General features: G+C 52.7%; 3 protein-coding genes across 9 annotated transcripts; 1 reads left to right on the top strand and 2 right to left on the bottom strand.

Moving 5' to 3' along the window:
- Positions 1 to 493: 493 nt before the first annotated feature.
- On the bottom strand, positions 494 to 12,154 carry LOC128904558 (ankyrin repeat domain-containing protein 26-like). Its single transcript, XM_054189086.1, has 16 exons — positions 12,054 to 12,154; positions 11,213 to 11,298; positions 10,874 to 11,047; positions 10,683 to 10,789; positions 9,500 to 9,648; positions 5,475 to 5,554; positions 5,267 to 5,344; positions 4,626 to 4,778; positions 3,670 to 3,839; positions 3,376 to 3,469; positions 2,587 to 2,661; positions 2,118 to 2,230; positions 1,580 to 1,700; positions 1,170 to 1,218; positions 957 to 1,092; positions 494 to 723 (listed from the first exon to the last, which is right to left on the bottom strand). The coding sequence occupies exons 4-16, from the start codon at positions 10,739 to 10,741 to the stop codon at positions 714 to 716; spliced, it is 1,287 nt and encodes a 428-aa protein (XP_054045061.1). The 5' UTR covers positions 10,742 to 10,789; positions 10,874 to 11,047; positions 11,213 to 11,298; positions 12,054 to 12,154; the 3' UTR covers positions 494 to 713.
- Positions 12,155 to 13,747: 1,593 nt separating this feature from the next.
- On the top strand, positions 13,748 to 15,217 carry CYREN (cell cycle regulator of NHEJ). The gene is made up of 3 exons (XM_054205293.1): positions 13,748 to 13,877; positions 13,982 to 14,051; positions 14,429 to 15,217. Exons 1-3 carry the CDS (start codon positions 13,756 to 13,758, stop codon positions 14,666 to 14,668), a joined length of 432 nt encoding a protein of 143 aa, XP_054061268.1. The 5' UTR covers positions 13,748 to 13,755; the 3' UTR covers positions 14,669 to 15,217.
- Positions 15,218 to 15,318: 101 nt separating this feature from the next.
- On the bottom strand, positions 15,319 to 20,523 carry TMEM140 (transmembrane protein 140). 7 transcript variants are annotated; one of them, XM_054205264.1, is made up of 4 exons: positions 20,331 to 20,523; positions 18,224 to 18,318; positions 17,445 to 17,689; positions 15,319 to 16,716 (listed from the first exon to the last, which is right to left on the bottom strand). In XM_054205264.1, the coding sequence occupies exon 4, from the start codon at positions 16,688 to 16,690 to the stop codon at positions 16,085 to 16,087; it is 606 nt and encodes a 201-aa protein (XP_054061239.1). In that variant the 5' UTR covers positions 16,691 to 16,716; positions 17,445 to 17,689; positions 18,224 to 18,318; positions 20,331 to 20,523; the 3' UTR covers positions 15,319 to 16,084. The 7 variants fall into 7 exon arrangements, with proteins under 7 accessions (XP_054061239.1, XP_054061211.1, XP_054061221.1 ...); XM_054205236.1 differs by having other exon boundaries at positions 17,501 to 17,689; positions 18,200 to 18,318; positions 20,331 to 20,512; XM_054205246.1 differs by having other exon boundaries at positions 17,501 to 17,689; positions 20,331 to 20,512.
- Between the last annotated feature and the right edge of the window lie 2,139 nt (positions 20,524 to 22,662).

Genomic DNA, 22,662 nt, shown 5'->3' with positions numbered 1-22,662 from the left:
CCAAGGGAGCAGCATGCTTGTGCTGCTCCCTGACACCCTTCTCTCACCACCCTCACAAGAGAAAAGGTTTTTCCTTAGGTTGAGGTGGGATTCCCCCTATTCCCGCTTGCGCCCGCTTCTTCACGCCTTTCCCCTTGACAAGCTACAAATCCATCAGATCCCTGTGGGATCTGCAAAGGTTCCATGGCGACCAGAAGCCCACCCACCACCTTCTGCCCAGACCACCATGAGGATTGCTCTAAAAGGCAGGAACATTCTGGTAACATTATTAGGAGTAGCTCAGCGCTAGTCCCTGACCTGAGCACAATCGTGTCAAGCCTCACCAGAGGAAAAGGACAGAGATGGTGCTCCCTCTCAGAGACATCTGCAGGACTGATTTTTGTTCAAAGCAAGGGGGCAGAGAGAGACGTGCTAACTGCATGCATAGGAAGAGCGCCCGAGTGGCCCTTCAAAAATAAAACTCTCCTCACTCAAACCTGCTGGGTCTGAAGCACTCCAATTGTGCAGCAAAACTAAGACACGTACGCAATGACGCAGTTTTTTAAATACCAAGCTGCAACAGAACACTTGGAATTTGACGCAGGGTAGTGGCTGCGCAAGGCGGAAGGCAAAGGTTTCCAGGCTTCATTTGTTTCCCTGTGATCCCTCTTTGATTTCTAGCACTGGCGCTTCCTCTGCTCCAGGGTCTTCTCATCACTAACCGTGTTCAAGGTTCATCTGTGGCTGGGGAAGGGTGGGAAAAGGCTGTGTTACTGGAAAGTGGATCCTGGAAGTACAGTTCTAGATACTGAAAAACAAATGCTCAAATGTATCAACGACATTGAAGTTACAGCCTATGGTTTACAGACACAACGTGGAAAATTACATTACATGGAGAAACAGATCAACTTCCTTATTTCTTGTCCAGCCCTTTCTCCCATCTCTCTCTTAAACTGCTGTATTTGGCTGTGACCCACCATGTTAGTCTCCCAACGATTTCTGAGGTCAAGGCCTGGTTCTGCCTCGGTTCTTGCTGAGTCACACGCAAAGTGGACAACTTTTCTCGCAGGTCTTGGTTTTGTCTTCCGTGTGTTTTTTTGACTGCATCTCCAGCTGTTGGGAAACGTCACCAACTTGTAGGCAAAGGCAAACCAAAAGGAACTCAAAGCAAATGCTCCAAAGTTACTCACTTCTGTGGAGATCCCTAAAGTGAGGGGCCATAGAGACTGGATTTGCCACCTGCTGACAGAATATTAAAATGTGTTAAAATCTCAATGTAGGGTGACCAGCTCTGCTCTTCTTGCTCAGGGACTGTGTCCTGGTTGGTGAGGCTATTGGCCTCAGCAGCCCTGCTGGGACTCCTGGCTCACGGTTTTTACCCATTGTGATAACTGCATCTATATTCATCAACATCATCTACTGCTACAACAGCGGCAGAAGCATCAAGAGAAATCAATCAATTGCAAAATACAGCCAAAAGATAATTGGCAACACAGAAAAAAAGTGAAGGAAAAGAATCATACAGGTTCCAGCAGAAAAAAAGAATCACCTCCAATCCACCAAACAAACCAAAGCTCATCTTTCTTCTTAGTTTACCCACCTGATTGGCCACCTCAGAACAGCTATTCTTCACCTCTCCCTCGAAACTGAGCTGGGACTCTCTCTTTTTCCCTGCATATGCCATCAGTGTTGTCCAAGATCCCTCCAGAAGTATCTTCAACCTGCACAGCAAATGAGTAAGGAAAAAGTCAAGCAAAGCATCGGTCAGCCTTTTTCACGTACTCTTATGTAAGCAGCACAGCGATGGCTTGCTTCATCTTTAACGTGCGTGACAGGCCAGGAATTACTGAGAACAGCCATCACTCCAGCACCACACATCACTCGGAGGGCCCGAAGTTTACCTGAACAGAGGAAGAAAAGATTTCCTGTCCTCCCAGGAGAACTGCAGGCAGCCTGCATTTGACAGGCCTTTTACAGCTTTTTAAAACCATAGGCTCATGCACAGAAGCACTTTGTAAGATCAAATGCGAGGCTTGAATTTACTCACAAACAGTTATGTACATGCTTTTCCATTAGGGTTCAGTGAAGCTTGATTTCTATTCAATGTGATATTTCTTTAAAGCACTAAAAAGCCATGCCTGGTACGTTCTTCCTCCAGTGCAATGTTTCTTCCCTGCATTTCATCCAGAAGCGCTTCCAATCGGCATTTCATCTTGGCCAGCTTCTTCGCTTCCTTGCTTTCACTCCCACACTTTCAAAATAGAAAAGATACATCACCCACAGAGCACAGGAACAGGATCCATACGTAGAACATGCAGACAGTGTTCTCCACAAAGAAGATAATGTCTCCCCAGCCCAGCCTCCTCTCACAGCTCTCAACCACACATCTCCCTCCTGTCCACAGCACACCCATCAAAAGAACCATGCTGATGAACACAAGTGCGCACTTATTGTTCACCAGATTCAAAATGCCGTAGCACCAGGGGAGTGAGGAAACATACAAACTTTTCCCCTGAGGGTGCCCTGCCCAAAAACCTGGGGGGTTCCCCACAGCCCGCCTGATCTTTTCATAAATAACCTCATTCCCAGAAGCCGATCACAACATACCTGCTGATATTGGTGTTCCTGTGCAGTCTGTGTTGCCTGAAAGCCAGTTATCAAGTCCTCCAGGCCATTATGAGTCTACAGGAGCATTAAAAGAAGAAAAAGGAAGTCACACTAGGACTTTCCTGACTGAAGGTCACACCTCACAGCCTTTCTTCTTCTCTTGCCAGCATCAGTACAACACAGTGTTTGCCTGCCCTGCAACACGACTCAAGCACACAAAATACTGCCTATGGAAACGTAATTCCCTTTTTAGTTGTGGATTTTCATCTTTGGAGGTCTTCTCTTGGCATTATGCACTCACACCTGCCCAAGGAATCCATTGTTTTCTGAAACAGGAAGGTGACTAGAGTACAGGCAATTGAAGAATTCCTGTCACAGCCTAATGATGCCAGTCAAGTCTCCAGGATGAAGCACCTGGCACTACGAGAATCCAAGGAAAGTCTGCAACCAAAGGTACCAAATCCCTCTACGCATGACTGTCTGAAGTGCCGCCTGAGGTCTCAACCTCACAACTGGTCTAAAGCAGAAAATACTTAAGCCAGTGCATTACTGTCAACTCCTTAGCAAAGACAGCGTTAAGCAGGACTTTCTATAGTCTCATGGGACAACTCTCAAAGCCAGAAGGCTGGGGAATGGGCCAGCGGGACTTTGAGAGCAGCCTATAGTCAGTACAACAGAGGAACTGATCTCTCCTGGGCTCTCCAGGAAAACCTCATCTTAAAATGTCCCCACATGAATCTGGAACTAGGCTCTGTAGCTCATGAAAAAGGAAGGCTCTGACTGGCTTACTGAGGCAGAGGCTTGCAGGTCTTTCTGAAGGGCTTCAATGGTCTTGGCTTGTTGCCGGGCTATGGCTTCTAGCCTGGCCTTTCCAACTTGGAGCCTGAAAAAGAAGTATAGGCCTTATCACAGAAGTCTACAAGGGCACAAATCCCAAAAGAAGAGTGTGAAAGAACCTCATCTAAAACAAAAGCATCTTTGAAAATCGTGTATTATTATCTTGCTGGGATGCAAGATGACAGTCTTGTTGTTTTCATAGAATTACAGAAAGTGAAGGCTTGCTCCACTGCATTACTTCCTTACCGTTGCATGCGTTTTTCCAGCTCTGAGATAGCTGCCGTTCCAGAAGATGCAGCCAGAAGGCTCTGCAGGATCCTGGAAGCTGTTAGTTCCCTCTCCTTATCCTTCATGGCGTTCTTCAGGGACTTAGCATAACATTCAGTCCGGACATGCCGTTCTTTCAATTCCTGCAGCTGTCAAACCACAGCAAGAATCACCATTAGTCAGCCTAGGTTTGATAAAAAGGAGTGGACTGCCTTGGCTCTCACATTGACTCTCAAAACCCATGTTACCTCTTCATCTTTCACACTGGCTCCTCTCCTACGCCTACATTGATTTCCTACAGCGTTTCCTAAATGCTGCCACAACACTCCTCTTTCAAGGACTCCAAACACACTTTGTAGCCACTTGTTGGCTACTTCAACATGGTTAGAAGGTCCTCCTGCTCCTAAAGTGACTTTGCAGCTCTATAACAATGACGTCATGATGAGGGAATACAGAAGAGCACCAGCATAACACTCCAGTATGCCTACTCTTTCTCCATCAGCACAACACTCCGCTTTGCCAAACCCAAGAGAAGAACCAAATACACATGCTTTTGAAAGGAATACACACACCCTCCTCCAATTAAGGACAAAATGATTTCACGGCTAGTGACCTTTCTAATCCCAAGTGCCAAGCAAACAAAATTTTACAAACAAAATCCCGTAAATGTCACTTAATCTACTTCTGTTGCAAAGTCGTCTAATGTACTAAGACCACCTTAGCGCAGCCCTCCACTGTTACCCCAAGCGGTGCAAACAGGCAGGCACCAAGGGCAGCAGTGCTGCTCTCTCACAGCCCTCTCATCAGAGCTAGCCGCACACTGAACCACCCTGGGTTACACAAAAGCCCAAAGAGAGGATCAGTTCCCCTCTCTGGTTTGCTACAAAAAAGGCCTGGGCTCCTACTAAAAGACAAGAGACAGGGTTTCTCCATACCTTAACTTTAGACCTGTCCAGTTCCTCCTGCAACTGCAGTTTCTGTTCCTGCAGGTCCCTGCTGTAGCGCTTCTTAGCTTCGAGTGAAGCTTCTGCCAGGGAGCTCTTTTTGAGAGCGTTGGCAAGCTCCTGCTGCAGCTGCCTGACCCATCTCTAAAGAAATGGTTTTCCGTGAGCATGGAGAAATTAGTAAGAAGATGACAACATGAGAGATGCTTTTACTCATGGGATTATATCATTGGATCGGTCTTCAGGGAGGCCAGCAGGTCGAGGAAGGTGATTGTCTCCTCCTATTCTGCTCTCGTGAGACCCCACCTGGGAGTACTGCATCCAGCTCTGGGGTCCCCAGCACAAGGAAGACATGGACCTGTCAGAGAGGGTCCAGAGGAGGGCCCCAAAAATGATCAGAGAGCTGGTGCACCTCTCCCATGAAGAAAGGCTGAGAGAGTTGGGGTTGTGCAGCCTGGGGAAAAGCAGGCTCTGGGGAGACCTTATTGCAGCCTTTCAATATAGGAAGATGGAGAGAGACTTTTTACCAAGGCCTGTAGGGACAAGACAAGGAGCAATGGGTTTAAGCTAACGAGGATAGATTTGGATTGGACATAAGGAAGAAATTTTTTGCAACGCGGGTGGTAGGACACCTCTCTGTCGCCTCGACAATCTGATTGAGTTGAAGCATCCTTCTTTAGCTGAAGCTCTTCTCTCTCCAGACCAGAAACCTGAGCAAGCAAGAATACAGGGAGACAGACAGACAGTGGGGAAAGGAATCCCCAGCAACACTGCAGAATCACACTGCATTTCAGCAGGGGGGCTACAGAAGCATGACTTCTGCCACAGGTAATACATTACCTGCAGAAGAGAAAGCACCTTAGACTCAGAAGGGGAGTCAAAATCTTCTTCTTGCTCTGCTCCTGCCACTGGCAAGACACCTACAAAGGAGGTAAGATGCACAATTACCATTGCCACGCTCCCCTGCAATGGACTGCACGCACACTCGGTGTCTCTGTGCCGCCGGGATCAGCACGCCAGCCAACACTTTCCTTGGACCTTCATGCATGAGACCTGGCACAGACTCCTCATCAACCCATTTCCAGGCACAAAGCCCCCGCCTCAGCCAACACGCGTAACATGGCATTAGGAGATGGAAAGATCGAAAAGGGCAAACACAGCCAGTGTGCTAGGCATCTCTGTTGCGCAGGGTTTCAGAAGGGCCTGAAGTACACCAGCCCAAGATAGAAAGGACCTAGGCAGAAGCAGCTAAGTGTCTAGGCTGTAGGCCCTACGGGCAACCATTTGACACTGGATCCAGAGAAGAGAGCTGTGTGATAGAAAACCAGCAACCTTCACAGCACCAGCCTTCTAGGATTTCAGAGGATTGTAACTGGCAGGAAGCTTTACTGCTTCAATCCTATACTGCAAATCCAGCTCAAAGGCCAGCTGCTAGGAGACCAGGGTCATTAGCTTGACCTTACTTTGTTCCAGTCCTAATTGAACAGCTTGCCTGCAGTGCCGGCATGTCAAGGTCCCAGTTACGAGTGCGTGGCAGAAGCAGCAGCAGAGGGAAAGGAGCCCAAAAGCAAGTGAGCCCAGTGGGGCCCCACTGCTTCCTTCAGAGAAAGGAAAGAGTGGCTGGAAAGCTGCCTGGTGGAAAGGGACCTGGGGGTGTTGGTCAACAGGTGGCTGAATATGAGCTGGCAGTGTGTCTCGGTGGACAAGAAGGCCAATAGCAGCCTGACTTGCATGAGAAATAGTGGGGGCAGTAGGACTGGGGAAGCGATTGTCCCTTTGTACTCAGCACTGGTGAGGCCGCACCTCGAATACTGTGTTCAGTTTTGGGCCCCTCACGACAAGAAAGACATTGAGGTGCTGGAGCACATCCAAAGAAGAGCAACGAAGCTGGCAAAGGGTCTAGAGAACAAGTCCTATGACAAGTGGCTGAGGGAATTGACATTGTTTAGTCTGGAGAAAAGGAGGCTGAGGGGAGACCTTATTGCCCTCTACAACTACCTTGTAGTGAGGTGAGTGTGGGTCTCTTTTCCCAAGTAGCAAGTGATAGGACAAGAGGAAATGGCCTCAAGTTGTGCCACAGGAGGTTTAGATTTAGATTTGGAAAAATTTTTACACTAAAAGGATTATCAAGTTCTGGAACAGGCTGCCCAGGAAAGTGGTAGTCACCACCGTGGAAGTACTTAGAAGATGTGTAGATGTGGCGCTCAGGGACATGGTTTAGGGGTGGTTTTGGTGGTGTTAGCTTTACAGTTGTACTCAATGATCTTAAGGGGCTTTTCCAACCTAAATGATTCTACCTGAGAATCAGAAGGGGAGTCATCATCTTCCTTTTGTTCTGCTCCTGCCACTGGCACAAAACCTACAAATCAAAGAATCATAGAACAGTTTGGGTTGGAAGGGACCTTTAAAGGTCATCTAGTCCAAGCCCCCTGCAATGAGCAGGGACATCTTCAATTACATCAGGTTGCTGAGAGCCCCATCCAACCTTACCTTGAATGTTTCTGGGGATGGGGAACCTACCACCACACTGGGCAACTTGTTCCAGTGTTTCATCACCCTTGTAAAAAACGTATTCCTTATTTCTAGTCTAAATCTACCCTCTTTCAGTTTAAAGCCATCACCCCTTGTCCTATCGCAACAGGCCCTGCTAAAAAGTTTGTCCCCATCTTTCTTATAAGCCCCCTTTAAGAACTGAAAGGCTGCAAAGGAGGTAAGGACACCACTGGGGGGAAAACATATTGAATGTATACAGGTAACTAAAGCCTGCATCACAATGCTTACACAAAGGGCAGGTAGAGGCAAGAGCTCAGGCTAATGTTCTTTAACGTGTTATCTTCAAATGTAATGCCTTGGGGGTCATTTATGTGTGGCAATATAAACAAAGGAAAAGCCAGAAATGCCAAAGTATGGACAACACTGAACTCCGTAAAGTGGCAAGAGGCAAGCAGGAAAGTTTGTTTCCTTGATATGTGATTACCAGGAGCCACAACAGGTTTCAGCAAGGGAAACCTATCAGAGAAGTCCTCTTAGCTGCAGATTGCAAGACCTCTAAGGAGCTCTCTAGGAGTAGAGAAGGAATGTTAAAAGGAGATTACTTCCAGGCTGTGACAAACTTCTTGGCACAAGCAAAAGGTAACTTTTCAGAGGTTTACAACTAGTTTGATAAGATTTTCAGAAGGGTATCAATAAGCAGCTCTCAATATCAATAATGTCTCTCTGGAGCCTTCTCTCCTCCGGGCTGAACAACCCCAACTCTCTCAGCCTGTCCTCATAGGGGAAGTGCTCCAGCCCTCAGATCATCTTCATGGCCCTGCTCTGGACTCACTCCAGCAGGTCCATGTCTTTCCTGTGCTGAGGGCTACAGAGCTTAATGTAGTACTCCAGGTGGGGTCTCACCATAGCGGAGTAGAGGGGCAGAATCACCTCCCTCGACCTGCTGGCCACGCCTCTTTCAGTGCAGCCCAGGATATGGTTGGCCTTCTGGGCTCCAAGCACGCATTGCCAGCTCATGTCCAGCTTTTCATCCACCAGTAACCCTAAGTCCTTCTCGGCAGGGCTGCTCTCATTCCCCTTCTCATCCCCCCCATTCCAGGGATTGCTCTGACCCAGGTGTGGACCCCGCACTTGGCCTTGTTGAACCTCATGAGGTTCACATGGGCCCACTTCTCGAGCTTGCCCAGGTCCCTTTGGATTGCATCCTGTCCCTCAGGCATGTCAACTGCACCACTCAGCTTGGTGTCATCTGCAAACTTGCTGAGAGCGCACTCGATCCCACTGTCTATGTCATTGATGAAGATATTGAACAGTACTGGTCAGAGTACGGATGCCTGAGGGACACCACTTGTCACCGATCTCCATCTGGACATTGAGCCATTGACCACTATCCTCTGGATGCAACCATCCAACCAATTCCTCACCCACTGAACAGTCGACCCATCAAATCCATACCTCTCCAGCTTAGAGAGAAGGATGTTGTGGGGAACTGTGTCAAAGGCCTTAGAGATGTCCAGATAGACAACATCCATAGCTCTTCCCTTATCCACTGATGTAGTCACTCCATCATAGAAGGCCACTAGGTTAGTCAGGCAGGACTTGCCCTTGGTGAAGCCATGCTGGCTGTCTCGAATCACCTCTCTCTCCTCCATGTGCCTTAGCATAGCTCTAGGAAGACCTGTTCCCTGATCTTCCCAGGCACAGAGGTGAGGCTGACAGGTCGGTAGTTCCCAGGGTCCTCCTTTCTACCCTTTTGAAAAATGGGTGCAATGTTTCCCTTTTTCCAGTCACTGAGGTCTTCACCTGACTGCCATGACTTCTCAAATACTGTGGAGAGTGGTTTGGCAACTACCTCAGCCAATTCCCTCAGGACTCTGAGATTCTCAGAGTCCTGATCTCCTCAGGTTCCATAGACCTCTGTATGTTCAGGTTCCTCAGGTGGTCACAAACCTGATCTTCTCCTACAGTGGGAGGGACTTTGCTCCCCCAGTCCCCATCTTGTGGTCCCTCCACTTGAGAGATGTGGGAAGAGAGATTGCAAGTGCAGACTAAGGCAAAAAAGTTGTAAGTACCTCAGCTTTCTCCTCATCTGTTGTTACCAGTTTGCCAGTCTTGCTCATCAGGGGGGATAGGGTTTCTTTAACCTTCCTTTTCTGGTTGACGTACCTGTAGAAGCCCTTATTATTCTTTGCATCCCTTGCCAAGTTCAGCTCCAGCCATGCCAAAGAGGTGAGAAGCGTGACACTGTTGTGAATGCTTGTTACTCTGCCTTTCCCCACCCCTCAAGCCCTGCATCCAGATGATGAGTTATTGTTCTCCTACAGGCCACGGTGATTTGTCCCCATCACTTCCTCCACAGTGAAGGATCCTACCTGTTCCGGTCAGTGCAGGTGTGCCCAAGGGGAAGTCAGCATTTGTCCCAGAGCAAGGGCTGTGAAGTGCTGCTGGGCCTACTGTGCCTCCTGCAGAACATTCTCCCGTCCCTTCACAGCCCACGTATTCCTCCAGTTGGTTAGGAATACTATATACAGAAAGGAAGGAAATACATTCAGCAAAAATACGCCAGACTTGCATACACGTTCTTCTGGAAGATCAACAGCTATTCATGAGCCATCCTCCCCATATTCATTGCCAGCTGGTAAAGGGCAGCACACCCTCACACACACACTTACTGCACTACTAGGGTAGTGGAGATGGAAATCCTCACTACAGGCATGTTCATGCTACAGGTGCCTATTCTTGTCTATGGAGTAACTCACCCCTGCTGGCTACAGTCTCGTCTGATAAACCCCCTCTCAATTTTGAGGGCCAGCGAGATTAACAGACCCCCTGTCAGACTGACATCTAACTACAAGGCTTCTCCCTCGGCGGGATGCTATACTTGTGCTGCAGCAGCTCTTCACATCAAGCCGGGGTAATATCTCCTCAAACCCAGTTCTGACTTTGAAGGGCTCCAGAAATTCCCATGGTTAGTCTGAGGACATGAGAGTTTAGAGAGCTCCTAAGTGGGCTATCAAGAGGCCAACAAAGGTTGGGGTTGCATTCCAAGCACTGCAGGGTTTAACTACACTGCATAGGTGATATCTTCCAACAACCCTGGCAGAGGGTGAGTTGGAGTTCTGGAGAGAGACCACATTCAGTTTGCTTCATAAGTAGAACCAAACAAAAACCAAAAAACCTCAAACAAACAAGAAAATAAAATATTAAAAACATGCTCCTGACCAAGGCTGCTAAGCAAAATGGTGGATTAGCGCAACATTGATACTGTGCCAGAAGCCTGGAAGGAAGAAATTAATATCTTGTTTTGCTTGAGCAATCCTCAAGGGGTTTTTATTCCACAATTTACCCAGCCAGCCTTCTCTTCCACTTCTATGATTCCCATCGATGCAGGCTGACAGAAGGGGCAGGGGGAGAAGAAATGAAGTCAAGATCCAGTGACAACACCTCATATTCTCCTCCTCCTTGTTCTTTTTCAAAGCTCACTCCCATGCCTCCCATCAATCCGACTGGAACAATGGTAAGGAGTCCCACGCGCACTTTTGACAAACCCTTCACCTTTCATGCTTATCTTGAGCATGCACTTCAGGTCCTTTTTGAAGAAGGAACTCAACCATCTCTTCACAGCGCTCAGTGATTGCAACACCAAGTGGAGTGTATCCCAGCTGAAAGGAGAAATCATCTCCCTTAGAATAACACAGAAAAGTCAAATTTTGGGAAGAGGAGCCTTACCCAAAGTCCAAGCTTACCTCACTCTGAGGATCAATATGGTCATTGTTCTCAAGTAACAGCTCCACTAGAGATTTGCTAGGAATGACAGCAGCCAAGTGAAGGGTAGTGTTGCCACCAGCACCTCTGAGGTCAGGGTTGGCATTGTACTCCAGCAGGAGGGCCACACAGTCTTTGTGCTGGCGTTCTACTGCCTGGAAACAAGACACAAAGGAGGAATAACTTCCAACATCTACGCGTCTCCCTGCTGACTACAACATGCCTGTTTCTACGCAGGCCTACATAAAGAATCACACAAGGTACGTATCACTCAGTGCATAATCGATAAATCCAATGTACAACAGGAAGACTTATTCCACCTATCTTCATCAGCGTCGATTTCCCAAAATTGTCACAAGGGCTTAGCTGGCACTTCTTTCCTGATAGAAATCAAACGAGAGGTGTCCTAGAAATTAAATATATTCCGTTAACACAAGCAGACAGCTGAAGACATTGTTTCAGGCTGTGGAGCCTGACACATAGGGCCGTGAGCCTCAACTGGCAAAAAACAAGACGAAAGCAGGGTTTCTCATTCCAGAGCTGGTGGCAGCAGTTGCACACCCAAAGCCTGGGGCTGGCTAGGAAAAAACCCCAACGCATCCGTCGAGTCAGGAGGCATTTCCTCAACTGTGACAATGAACATGCAGAAGCAGACTCCTGTGCCCGGGCACTGGTCCCTGCCTCCAGCAGGACTGCCCCGCCACCCGGCGCGGCAGAGGAGGCCATGTTTTGGCAGGCTGGAGTCTGTGGAGGCTACGTGAGCCTATGGAGGCTGCGGAGTATGTGTAAGCCCCTGGGTTTTCCCGGATCAGTCCCACACCAGAGGTGTCCTAGGGACAGAGGGGATGGGATTTCTAACAGCAATGGGAAGACTGTGGCATGTCTTTCTGCGAATCCATGCCCCGCTCAAGCAAGCTGCTCAGTCTGGCCAGAGGGAAGGAGCCTCTTCTGCTTGGACAAAGGCCTGCTGAGCTTCCCACGACAGGGACCAGGCTGGCAGGGCCAAGCAGAGCAGGACGGGGCATCCGCCGCCTCCCGTCCCAGCTCAGGCAGACCTCCGGTAAGGCCAGCGCTACGGAGCCCGTCCCGCTGCCAGGGCGCTTGCGACCGGGATGGGCTTTGCCGGCTCCTCCTTTGCTACGGGCGCTGCCCGCCGCTTACCGCTTCCTCGCCTCCCGCCCCTTGATGGGAGCCTCCCCCGACACCCGTGCCGCGCTCTGCAGCCCGCCCCGGCCCTTCTCCCGGGGCTCGGAGGCCGGGCGGGGAGAGGGCGAGAAGAGCCGAGCGGCGGCCACGGCTCGCAGCCCCCGACGCTCCCAGGCGGCGACGCGACCGACAGGGCAGAGCGACGGCGCCTGCAGGGGGCGCCCTAACGGCGGCGGCCGCGCGCGCTCTCGAAGCGTCACAGAGGGGGCGTGGCGGGGGCGGGGCGACGCCGGGCCGGGGCGAGCGGGCTCCGCCTCCGCTGTCAGGGAGGCCCCGGGGCCGGAGACGGGAGGCGCCTTGGGAAAGGCGGCCCTTGCCCAGCAGGTGTGCGGGAGCCCTGTGTGCGGGGTTGTGGAGTCCAATAGAATCCTTTAGGAGTGCGGAGTCCAACTGTCAACCCAACACTGGGCGAGTTACCGCTAAACTATTGTCCCTCAGCACCCCGTCACCGAAATCCGTAACGAAACTATCACTCTCCAAACCAGGTTTGTAGCTCAGAAAGCCAACGTTAGTTTATTGGCAGCGTTGGGTGTGGGGGGGATTTCACCTCCTATCATACATACCCGTCAGAATGCTCCGCGCGATTTTTATACACATTTTACAACATCATTATAATATTAGTACCTCCTACCTATATTTAATGGGTTAGTAATTTACATACAATTATACCATCAAGTTACAGCTACCACACATGCTCAAGGGAAGGGTCTTCACCTGGGCATGGGTCTTCTTGACCTACAGGCATGATTTTTAGTATTATAATGAAGGTAGTTCAGCTTAGGACACTAAGAATTTTCACTTTCCTGACACGTTGGCTAAGCTTCCCAAAAGTGTAGATCAGTACCATCCTCAAGGTCCTTATGCTGGATGTGCTTCCTTGAGAATGATACAATACTTGCCTCCCTTGATTAGGAGTTCTTTTCCTTAGCCCATGCCTGATACATTCAAGGATAGAATCCTCGTTATTCATGAGAATACACATAAGGCCTTTCAACAGGGACATGCTTTGATAACACCGCTACTTGTCTTTTAAATACCTCCAGGGATGGTGACTCAAACGCTTCTCTGGGCAGCCTGTTCCAATGTTTGATAACCCTTTTGGTGAAGAATTTTTTTCCTATTATCTAATCTAAACCTCCCCTGGCACAACTTGAGGCCGCCTCCTTTTGTCCTATCACCTGTTACTTGGGAGAAGAGACCAACCCCCACCTCTCTACACTCTCCTTCCAGGTAGCTGTAGAGAGCGATAAGGTCTCCCCTCAGCCTCCTTTTCTCCAGACTAAACAACCCCAGGTCCCCCAGCCGCTCCTCACAGGACTTGTTCTCCAGACCCCTCACCAGCTTCACTGCCCTTCTCTGGACCCGCTCCAGCACCTCAGTGTCTGTCTTGTTGTGAGGGGCTGTGGTGGCCTTTGTAGTGGTGGCCACGGGCGGGGTGGCCGCGGCCGGTGCTGCTGACAAAGCCTGGAACGTGCAGCAAAGCTTCGCCCCGTCCCACCTCCCCACGGGCGGTGCCTGCTCCGGTGGGGGCTCGGCGTGTCGGGGGGACAAGCCGCCCCGGCGCCACCGCCGCACCTGCCGCGGCTCCCCAGCGGCGGCGTGGGGAGGCCCGTGCTTCCCGCTGCCGCCCCGCCTCGCCCCGCCCGCCGAGCCGGGGATGGCGGAGGGCGGGCGGCGGCGGCTCCTGCCGGCTTGGATGGGGGCGGCGGGGGACGAGCGGGCGGCGGCGCCGCCGCCCCCCAAGGCCGGGCGGCGGCGGCAAGCGACGGCAGGGCCCAGGTAGCGTCGCTGGGGCCGGGGGAGCGGGCGGGGGCGGCGGGCGGGCGAGGCCGGGCCCTGCCCGAGCTCTGCCCGCCCTGAGTGTGTCCCGCTGCGGTGCCCAGGGCGGCGGCGGTGCAGTACTGCATGAACGAGGCGGAGCTGGTGGACGTGGCCCTGGCGGTCCTGGCCGAGGTGAGCCCGGACGCCCGGGGGTGGGGACGCAGGCCTGGCCGTACCCGAGCGCGGCCGGGAGGGCTCCGGGGCGCGGGCAGGGAGCGCCGCCGCCCCCGGCTCCCTGGCGGCCCCCCTCCGGAAGGAGGATCTGGGGCCGCTGCTGGGCGCCGCCCGGGTTTCCCGGTTCCCTCCTCCCTTTCCCGGAGGCTGCCGGGAGCGGTGCGGCTGCTTCTGCTGCCCGGCGGCCCTGCAGGGCTGTAGGGGGCGAAAACAACCACCCCTGCGAACTGGGGACTGGCGAGGGGGTGTCCCGCGGGGATGGCATCCCCTGCCCCTTGGGGTGCTCCCGGGTGAGGTCATGCACAGACGGGTCGGGTTGTCTTCCCTTTAAAAAGAATCTCCAGCGTGATGAAGATGAGGAGAAGGCCCGGTCCAGGAGTGAAGAGGAGCAGGAGCTCCAGCCAACACCAGAGGAGGCTCCTGGAAGCACAGCCAGCATGGGGGGAGGCAGTGACCGCAGTCCAGCTCTCCCATCGCCTCCTGATGCTGCTGCTGGTGCCGACGCAGAGAGGACAGGCTCGGAGGATTCTGAGGACGATGTTCTGAAATATGTCAGGGAGATCTTTTTCAGCTAACATCATCCCCTCTGCGGATCCCCAGGAGCAAAGGGGAGAGTGGGGAGGGTGTCCCCTCCCACAGCACTGAGGATGGGGGGAGGAGGGCCTGGAGTGGACTGTGTATCTGCCTTGTTGGTGGCCTATGGAGCTGGTAGGAGGCCCATGAAGGCCATAGGGGAAAAGGAGGGGGACACACACTTCTCCCAGTGTGTGCTGGGTTCAGTGGTATTGGGCTCCAGATTAGTTAATTTCTCTTTGGCATCTCAGAGCACGGACAGATTAAAGAGGACATTCGGGTTTCTGTGAGTGTCCCTTTGGTGGGTCAGTGTTGGGACGGGAGGGCAGCATGGAGTTGCTGCCCCTGCATGGCCTTTGCTGGCCCTGTATAGCTGGATAGTCATGGTTCAGCCTTGGGGCTCCCTTGTCTTTTCTGTTGCTCTGTGACAGCTGCAGTGGGGTCTGGCAGGCTGTCCCCATTGGAACTGATGCTGAATTTCCCTCCAGGCTCAGGCACACCTCCATGGCTGAAGAAGACATGGGTGGGAGCAGACTGGTAGGGGCAGGGACCATCCCGAGGGGGCTGACCCCATGCCAGTGTGCATGGGGGTCTAGGAAGGGACAAGGATGGCCCGGTCTGAAAGGGGATGAACAAACCAAATGAGGCCGGGGCAGGTGCAAGAGCCTTTATTGAAATCAGTCAAACCAGCATCACCAGCCACATCCCCACCAAGATTGCAGCAAGAGAGAAAACGGACTCTGAAAGGGGTAGGGGGGAAAGCAGGCACTTTGTGCGAAGTTACAGACATGGCATGGAGTGGTGCTGTGCACCACCGCGGCGGAGAGACCCCATCCAGTGCTCTGGCTATGATGGCCCAGCTGGGGCACTGTACCCCGGCCTTTGGCAGCCCTGGCCCTGCTCCCCAAGCACTCCTTTGGGCGGGGTGTGTGTTGGTCTGACCTAGCTCTGCAGTCGGCTGCCCTCGCACAGAACCAGTTCTGGAGTCTCAAAGGCTGCTGGAGTGCTGGGCTCAGCCCCGTAATATCAGTGAGGACAGACTTGGGGCTCTGCACCAAAATCCTCTGCTTCCTTGTGGAAACCCTTCTCATTAAGGCTGTGTTCAGTGTTTAGCAAGTTGTTAGGCTGCCCCTCCTGGTGCTCTGTGCTGGCTCTGATCTGTCCCCTTCACTGTCCTCTGGGTCAGGGCCAGAAACGCTGTCACTTTGATGCTGTGCCCCAGGCTGAGGGGTGTTACACGCTGCTGTTCCTGGGAACTTCCACGCTGTGCTGTACCTGTTGGTGTCTGCTGCCTGACATAGCCGTGTGCCAGAGCATGGCTGTACATGGGCCTTTGCACTAAGGGTCAAATTCCTGACAGTAACAAAAGCTGTAGTGGGATTATCAGGTTATCGGTAGCTCTTGCATCTTCTTCACTGTCAAATCTCAATGGGCAGGGCCTCCTCACTAAAAGGGCTTTGACACGGGTGTGTGTGTTTTTCCCAGTTGAGGTACATAATGGTAGTGAGAATCTGGAGCAGTAGCAGAGCCTGAGCCCCAAGCAGTGCCAGGAAGCCCCCAGTGAAATCACAGGGGTGAATCCACTGCGAGGTTTGGAGAAGAAGTGTACCCAGGCCTCCAGACAGCATTATCATCTTGATGACGAGTATGATGAGGATCACCTTCCAGCCCTCTTTCTCCTCTGTGCACTTCACATGCATCACAAAAATGGGGTAGAACATGCTGAAGACCAGACAGGCATACACACAAACCCTGCCTAGCACCATTCCTGCTAGGCTGATGCCCATCACCTGCAGATGCTCATACTCCAGGCACTGTAGCTCCCTGGCTGTCTCATTCCACAGGCAGAAGTTGTAAAAGCCAATGCGTTTGTCAGGGAGGTCGACCAGGTTCCCGGCTTCCCACAGCAGCGCGTAGAGCATCAAGGCCAAGGTCCCGGCAGCCTCGAGGAGGGTCAGCACACAGAGGAGGTCCCTGGTGCACCTCAGACCAATCCTGGTGCCCGCATGCTTTCTTGATAGCATGGTGAAGACTGCTGTGGGGATGCCCACTGCAAAACATGAAGGGGGGCACCTCTTTGTCATTTCGTGTTACAGCACACTTCCCAAGATGTGCTCTGAGCCTGTGTCACTGAGGTCTCGGCCCCTTGCAAGCAGAGCAGCAGTGTCTCAGTCCTGCCTCTGACTGTGCTCTGCACCTGTTACTGGGTTGAAGCGGTGCATTTTTGGTCACAGCAAAGGTAGCCTAATGATGTCTCATGTATGGACCAGCACTGGGAGGACAGTATGGCTCCCTTAGCCCCACACATGGCCTTTGCACCATGGTCTCATGTTGGACAAGACAGGCATTTGTCAGCAAACTGCAGTGATGGGAGGGGAGCAAAACACTGCTGCCTGGTAAGGAGGGGGTTAAGAGCTATTCTGTGAAAATGCTTTTCTTTCAGTTCTGGTCAGACAAGGACATCCCTTGTGATCTTTGGACGGCTGAGAGAAATGCAGGCATGACAGGGTCTGAAGTGCAGGCCTCCCCCTGCCTCCCCACCCTCCCACCCCTGGCTCTGGGACACCTGATGACATTGATGCCACTTGTTTCCAGCATCCATAGGCCCATGAGGCCCTTTCGTGCCTGTACATTCCTGGGCACAGCAGGGCTGATGGCCCACAGCCCTGCTCCCCGCTGAGGCTGGCAGACATAGTGCTTCACTGTCCCGGTTGCCTGAGGACCGATGCCCCAGGTGGACAGGCAGTTGTCCACCACAAAGAGGCGCCCCGGACCTACCTGCATCCACTGGCCCTCCTCTGAGGCCCAGGGAGAGGGGTGCTATGGAGACAGACCTGTGATTGCCATCCTCCTCGCTCCTCTCCCGGGCTGCCTGGCAAAACCGACTCCCTGCTCCTCTGCCAGAAATGTGGACTGTCCTCAGTGCCCTCTTGCAGGCTTCTACTTCACGCTGAAAAGCAGGGAAGTGGCATCAGGAAGGGGTATCCCTGGCTGTGGAGCCACGCGGCACTGTCCACCCGGGTCTGCGCAGAGGCACAAACACAGGCAAGGAGCTCATAGACCTTGGCTTCAAGCTCAGCCTCCGGTTTGAGGCTCTGCAAATAATCCCTTTCCTGCCTTTGCCAAGCATTATCTCCTGTGAATCATTTACCACCTTCCCTCAAGAAGTTCGCAATGTCGGTTCTGCTGTCTCCCCTCCACTGCCCATTGCCCAGTGGTATACCATCCCGATGTCCTGGATGTCCCAGGCCATCACCCCACAGCTGCTTGTGGATTTGGCACAGCCTCTGAGTTTTTAGAGTGCCAGGAGAGACTCCACGCAACCTATACCCGGTGCATGGCTGCAGTGATGGTGACTAAAGACTCTTCTGCATCCCCCTCCCACTCTCTGTGTCCTTGGATACTTGGGTGTGGGCACCTATGTATAACGTGCACAGGGATAAAGCTTCTCTGTCTCAAACTTCTCTGCACAGCGATAGCCAGGAGCAACACAAACACAGCATGGAAGGGGGTCACAGCATCCAGACACTGACCTGTCCCCTTCCCCTGGTCAATACCTCACTACTTCTTGCAGCTTCCCTTGGAGGACTTCTTCACAACAGGCTTCTGGAGAGACGGGAACGTCACACGGAGGATGCCCATTGTTCTGGATCTACAATGAAGACACAAATGACTAGAAAAATACCCAGGCTTGGGCCCAGAGCATGCTGCAGCATGAGACCTCATGCATGTGTAATTTCACCAGGGTTTGTCTCGCCCCTTGTATTGCCTCTTGGTTTGTCTATACACGTGCTCTCCTGCAGCCAGGCATTGCTGCTCTTCCTCTCCCTCTCCCTGTCCTACAAGGGCTCATGCCTGCCCACTGTTCTCCCTGACATCCCGCCTCGCAGCCCTCAGAGGGAGAATAAGCTGCACTTGGAGGGAGCTGTTGGTTATCTGATCAGCTCCCTAAGGGCTTCTGTCGGAACTAAGAGCCGGGACCAATACAGCCCACCTGGCTCCTGGCCCTGCCCCGGCCCACCCACTAGCCCTTCCTGTCTTACTCCTACAGACTGGTTTCCTAAGGAAAGCAGGCTTGTAGAAACACGGGCTTTTTGTTCAATCATCTCACATAACCTTTTATCCCCCCCTTCCCCTCCTTCCATAAAATATAAAAGCAATTAAAAATTGTCCTAGTTACGCGTTTACTAGAGTGGGGACAGGTTATTCCTAGCAGGTTTGTGGAAATACATAGCAAGGGTAGAGGGAGGAGAGCCACCTCAGAGCCCCTGTGCTGCTGTGTGATCTCTGCATGTATGACAGCTGGGGGAAATCCTGTGGTATCTCTGCCTTCTCCTCTGCTTTGAGGCTTGTATCTATAAGGACCTATTTTCGTGTCCCAGTGATGCCCCTCTGTTCGCTCTGCCAAATTGCATGCAGATTTTCCTCCTCGGCCTCCTGCTGCCTCCTCAGCCAAACCTAGCAGGTAAATCCCTGTCCCCAGGTGTGACCGTGACAGGGGTATAAACATGCCTGGTGTGAGCTTGGGCAGAGAGTGCACGGCTGGCCTGGAGGCGATGTACGGCTTGGCAATGAAAGCTGAGACCTGGCACCCTGCCACCAAGTGCAGCCCAAGACACGGCATTCGTGAACTCTGCAGCTCAGCCCTGAGGCCAGTTTGGAGGCAGCCTGGCTGAGAAACGGGATAAACAGGAAAGAGCCGTCATCCAGAGTACAGCTGGGGCTTTTCCCAGACAACTGCAGCCCCTCCGCCTCTAAGGAGGCGTCTGTGCCTTTGGCTGGGAGAGTCTGCAGCTCTAACTCAGAGGTGCAAATAGGAGGAACCCAAGCATGGCACAGTGAGCCCCAGCCTGGCTTCAGCCCCCCGTTTCTGGGCAGGCATCGCTGGAAGCACTGGACTTCCCCATGGGAGTGCTCTATGTCTTGGTCTCCCAGGCAGAGCAAGGCTCCATGGGCACGGCTCAGGAGCTCCATGGGTTGTCTGTGTGCGAGATGGGGCTCATAGGGACACTCTGTGCTGCCCGGACTGCATGGCCCTTCCCTCTGCTGGCTCATAGGCAGGTGATGCCGTCCCAGGCTGGAGCTGTGTGTCCCCCCTCCCGAGCTGCTGTCTGAGTGCCTGGGCAAAGGCAGGGTGATGGGGAGGCCAAGGTACGCAGCTCCGGCACAGGACCTGGCCTCTGGGCAGGGACAAACATCTCTGTGGAGCTACCGGACGCTGCTGCAGTGAACAGGCTGAGCGCAAAGGGGTGAGGGAACGGGCGTTTTCTCTTGCACCAAAGAGCCCCTCAGAAGACCTGCATCCCCTCTCCCCGACTGCTGAGGGGAGTAATGCTGTGCAAAAGCCGTGGGAAAGGAAGGCAGCTTTGGACTTGGCAGCTTTCCTTCAAGCCACCCGCTGCCCCGCAGGATCCCTTTCCCCCTCAGGCAGGATTGGCTGCAGGGAAACTACAGGTGAAGAAAGGCCGCTGACAAACTAAGGATTGCTCGCAAACAGAAACAGCCAGTGGCACATGGACCTAACTGTGGAGGAACTGCCCTGAAAGTGTCCCACAGCTGGGGAAGGACCTGCTCCCTCCCAGACATTTGCACCCTGCAGCATCACTTCTCCCCTCTGATGCCAGCGGCATTAAAAAGGTGGGGGACCCAGTGGCGGATACTTACAGGCTGCCCATCCAGGTGGGTGTGGAGACGAATCACACTGGAGAGGGCCGAGGTGTCACTCTGGCGAGCCAAGATGATCTGTGGCTGCTAGCAGGTCCCGTGCAGGCTGGGCTGTGACACCACAGTCCCTTTTGTGTCACAGGCAGCTGCTTCTGCTTTCTGTTTCAGTTTTGTGGGTCATGCTCCTCCCTGATACTGCGTCAGCTAAACATGAGAAAGAAAACAAGCTGAGCCCAGCCACCGCCATCCGAGCTGGGGGCAGGTTTGCACTTTCTTCTCCCGCCTGTGCTAACCAATGTGAATCACTGGCTGGGCTAAGCTCACCCAGGAAAGTTGTGCTACTGGAGTGGCTTGGGTGTCCACAGGGGCTGAGATGAGTTTGTTTTGTTTGGACACTTCTGTAGAGGTGACTGACCGTTCCAGTGCTGACCCCAGTACCGCAGCGCTGTTGGAGTTCACTGACCTCTTTGCCCTTCTTGCACTTTAAATGCTGCTCCGCTCCCTCTGTTTCCTAGACCCAGCTTTGCCCGAGCTCCCCCTCGCACGCAGATGCAGTGCCTACGCAGGCACAGGAGAAGGAGCAAGCTGCCTGCTGAGACAGGAAACCTTTGAACCCTTGAGAGATGTGTGTTGGGGGTGCGATACGTCTGGGACACCTTGCCACGAAGCTGTTCACGGAGTCCCACCTAGTCATTCCACATCTAGGCATGGTCTGGAAACCTGCAGGTGGTACACAGGTTGTGAGCCTGTAATGTTGGCACTCAAGTCCAAGAGCACAAAGCGGGTGAAAGGAAATACATGAGGAAGCCTTAAGAGAAGCTCAATAGATAGAGCCATCAGGCAGGTGATGGTGTGGAGGTGCATTCCTGTCTGTCCTGTATGTGCAGAATAACTAGCATTGTGAAGGACAAGGATCTGCATCGAGGTGGGTCAGATCACATATGGCTTGGGCAGGGGTTACGGTGGGCGAAATCAGGGGCAGGGTTGGAAGGCTTGCAGCAAATAAAGCCTAGCAGCCATAGCTGCTGAGCTGAACGTGGTGAATGGCAGGGACAAAGAAGGAAGTGCTGGGGCTGAATATGGCCATTGTCTAACACTGGGGCTGCTGGCTGGGAAACTGAGGTATGAGCAGAGGCCACCGAGGCAAGACCTATGAACAGTGAGGAAACATGCATTGGCAGGAGGCATGTTTGTGCTCTCAAGAGGGGCTCAGTTTCGCCTCACGCAACTCACTTTTCTGTCATTCAGGAAGGAAATAGGTGCCTGACTTGAGTCTGGTGATCAGCCAACTCCATAGCTGACCTCAGCACTGCAGGGAAGGTTGCCATTTTGCTACCACAGGCAGGAGTCACAAGCAGCTCCTTCACAATCATCCTCACTTCGTATTGGGGTCCTGCTTGCTGGGGCAATCAGGATGACTGCCACAATGGGTCTGCTCCATCATGCCACAGCACTTCTCCCTCGAGCCACTGTCTTCCTAAATAAGTGTCTGATCCCCTTCCCATATCCTACGCTTCAGCCTTCATGAGTGTGACAGATGGTGTGACACATCCTGGCTTTCGCCTTTGTACAAACCTCTATCTCTCTGTCCTTCTCTGCTCTGCTCTGAGCAATAAATACATCGTTTGGGAATGTTACTTTCGGAGTGAGGCATCTTCCTGGCCAGAGCTGGTTGCCTGAATGTGCACCTATGGCAGAAGCGCTCCTCAGTGTTTCCTGAAGAGCCTTGTGTCTCCTCCCCTGCAGGGTCTCACTCTCTGCCGCTTGTAGTGCCTGCTGGGATGACAAGGCTGTCAGCAGGGAGAGGTACAGTTAGCCTCTGGCTCAAGACTTGCCCTTGGTACCACTGACCTTATTCTGGAGGCCTCCTTCACATCTTTGTCTGCCTCTCTGGCAAGTAATTCCTCTGCCTTCTCCTTCCAGGCGTTTGGGCACGGAAGATTGTGCCTGAAGGCTGGGCAGGATGCAATATGCCCTGCTGATCTCCTTCCTAGGGACATTTTACAGGTGTTCCCTGGCTGCTCTTTTGGCTTCAGATGCTCAGTCTATCTGATGATGGTGCAGTTGGGAAGGATAGGTGTGATGGGTGTGGGGTGGAGTAAGCGGCGGGATGATCATCAACATGTCTCATGGAGAAAGAATGGGAAGGGAGAAGAGAAAGAAAGCAGGGCTTCTACACAGATATGCCTGGAGGTAGGAGAGATTGGATGGAGTGTTTGGGCTGCTGGAGCCTGGTGTGTGTGGGAAAGGAGAGCACTTCCCAGAAGCCAGCTTCTGCTAAATTCCTGTGCAAACCTTTCTTCCTGGAACTGCTTCCTGAAATAGAAATGTA

This window comes from Rissa tridactyla, chromosome 1 (assembly GCF_028500815.1).
Source record: "Rissa tridactyla isolate bRisTri1 chromosome 1, bRisTri1.patW.cur.20221130, whole genome shotgun sequence".
NCBI lineage: Eukaryota > Metazoa > Chordata > Aves > Charadriiformes > Laridae > Rissa > Rissa tridactyla.
The sequence above is the reverse complement of the archived record's forward strand: the minus strand, read 5'-3'. Positions and strand labels throughout refer to the sequence as shown.

Coding starts and splice junctions, on each gene's coding strand:
- LOC128904558 (XM_054189086.1), bottom strand. CDS start 10,741: ATGGTTGAGTTCCTTCTTCAAAAAGGACCTGAAGTGCATGCTCAAGAT. Junction 5,345..5,474: donor AGGTGCTTTCTCTTCTGCAG/GTAATGTATTAC, acceptor TTGCTTGCTCAG/GTTTCTGGTCTGGAGAGAGA. Junction 2,231..2,586: donor AGGAACACCAATATCAGCAG/GTATGTTGTGAT, acceptor CTATTTTGAAAG/TGTGGGAGTGAAAGCAAGGA.
- CYREN (XM_054205293.1), top strand. CDS start 13,756: ATGGCGGAGGGCGGGCGGCGGCGGCTCCTGCCGGCTTGGATGGGGGCG. Junction 13,878..13,981: donor CAAGCGACGGCAGGGCCCAG/GTAGCGTCGCTG, acceptor TGCGGTGCCCAG/GGCGGCGGCGGTGCAGTACT. Junction 14,052..14,428: donor CCCTGGCGGTCCTGGCCGAG/GTGAGCCCGGAC, acceptor CCCTTTAAAAAG/AATCTCCAGCGTGATGAAGA.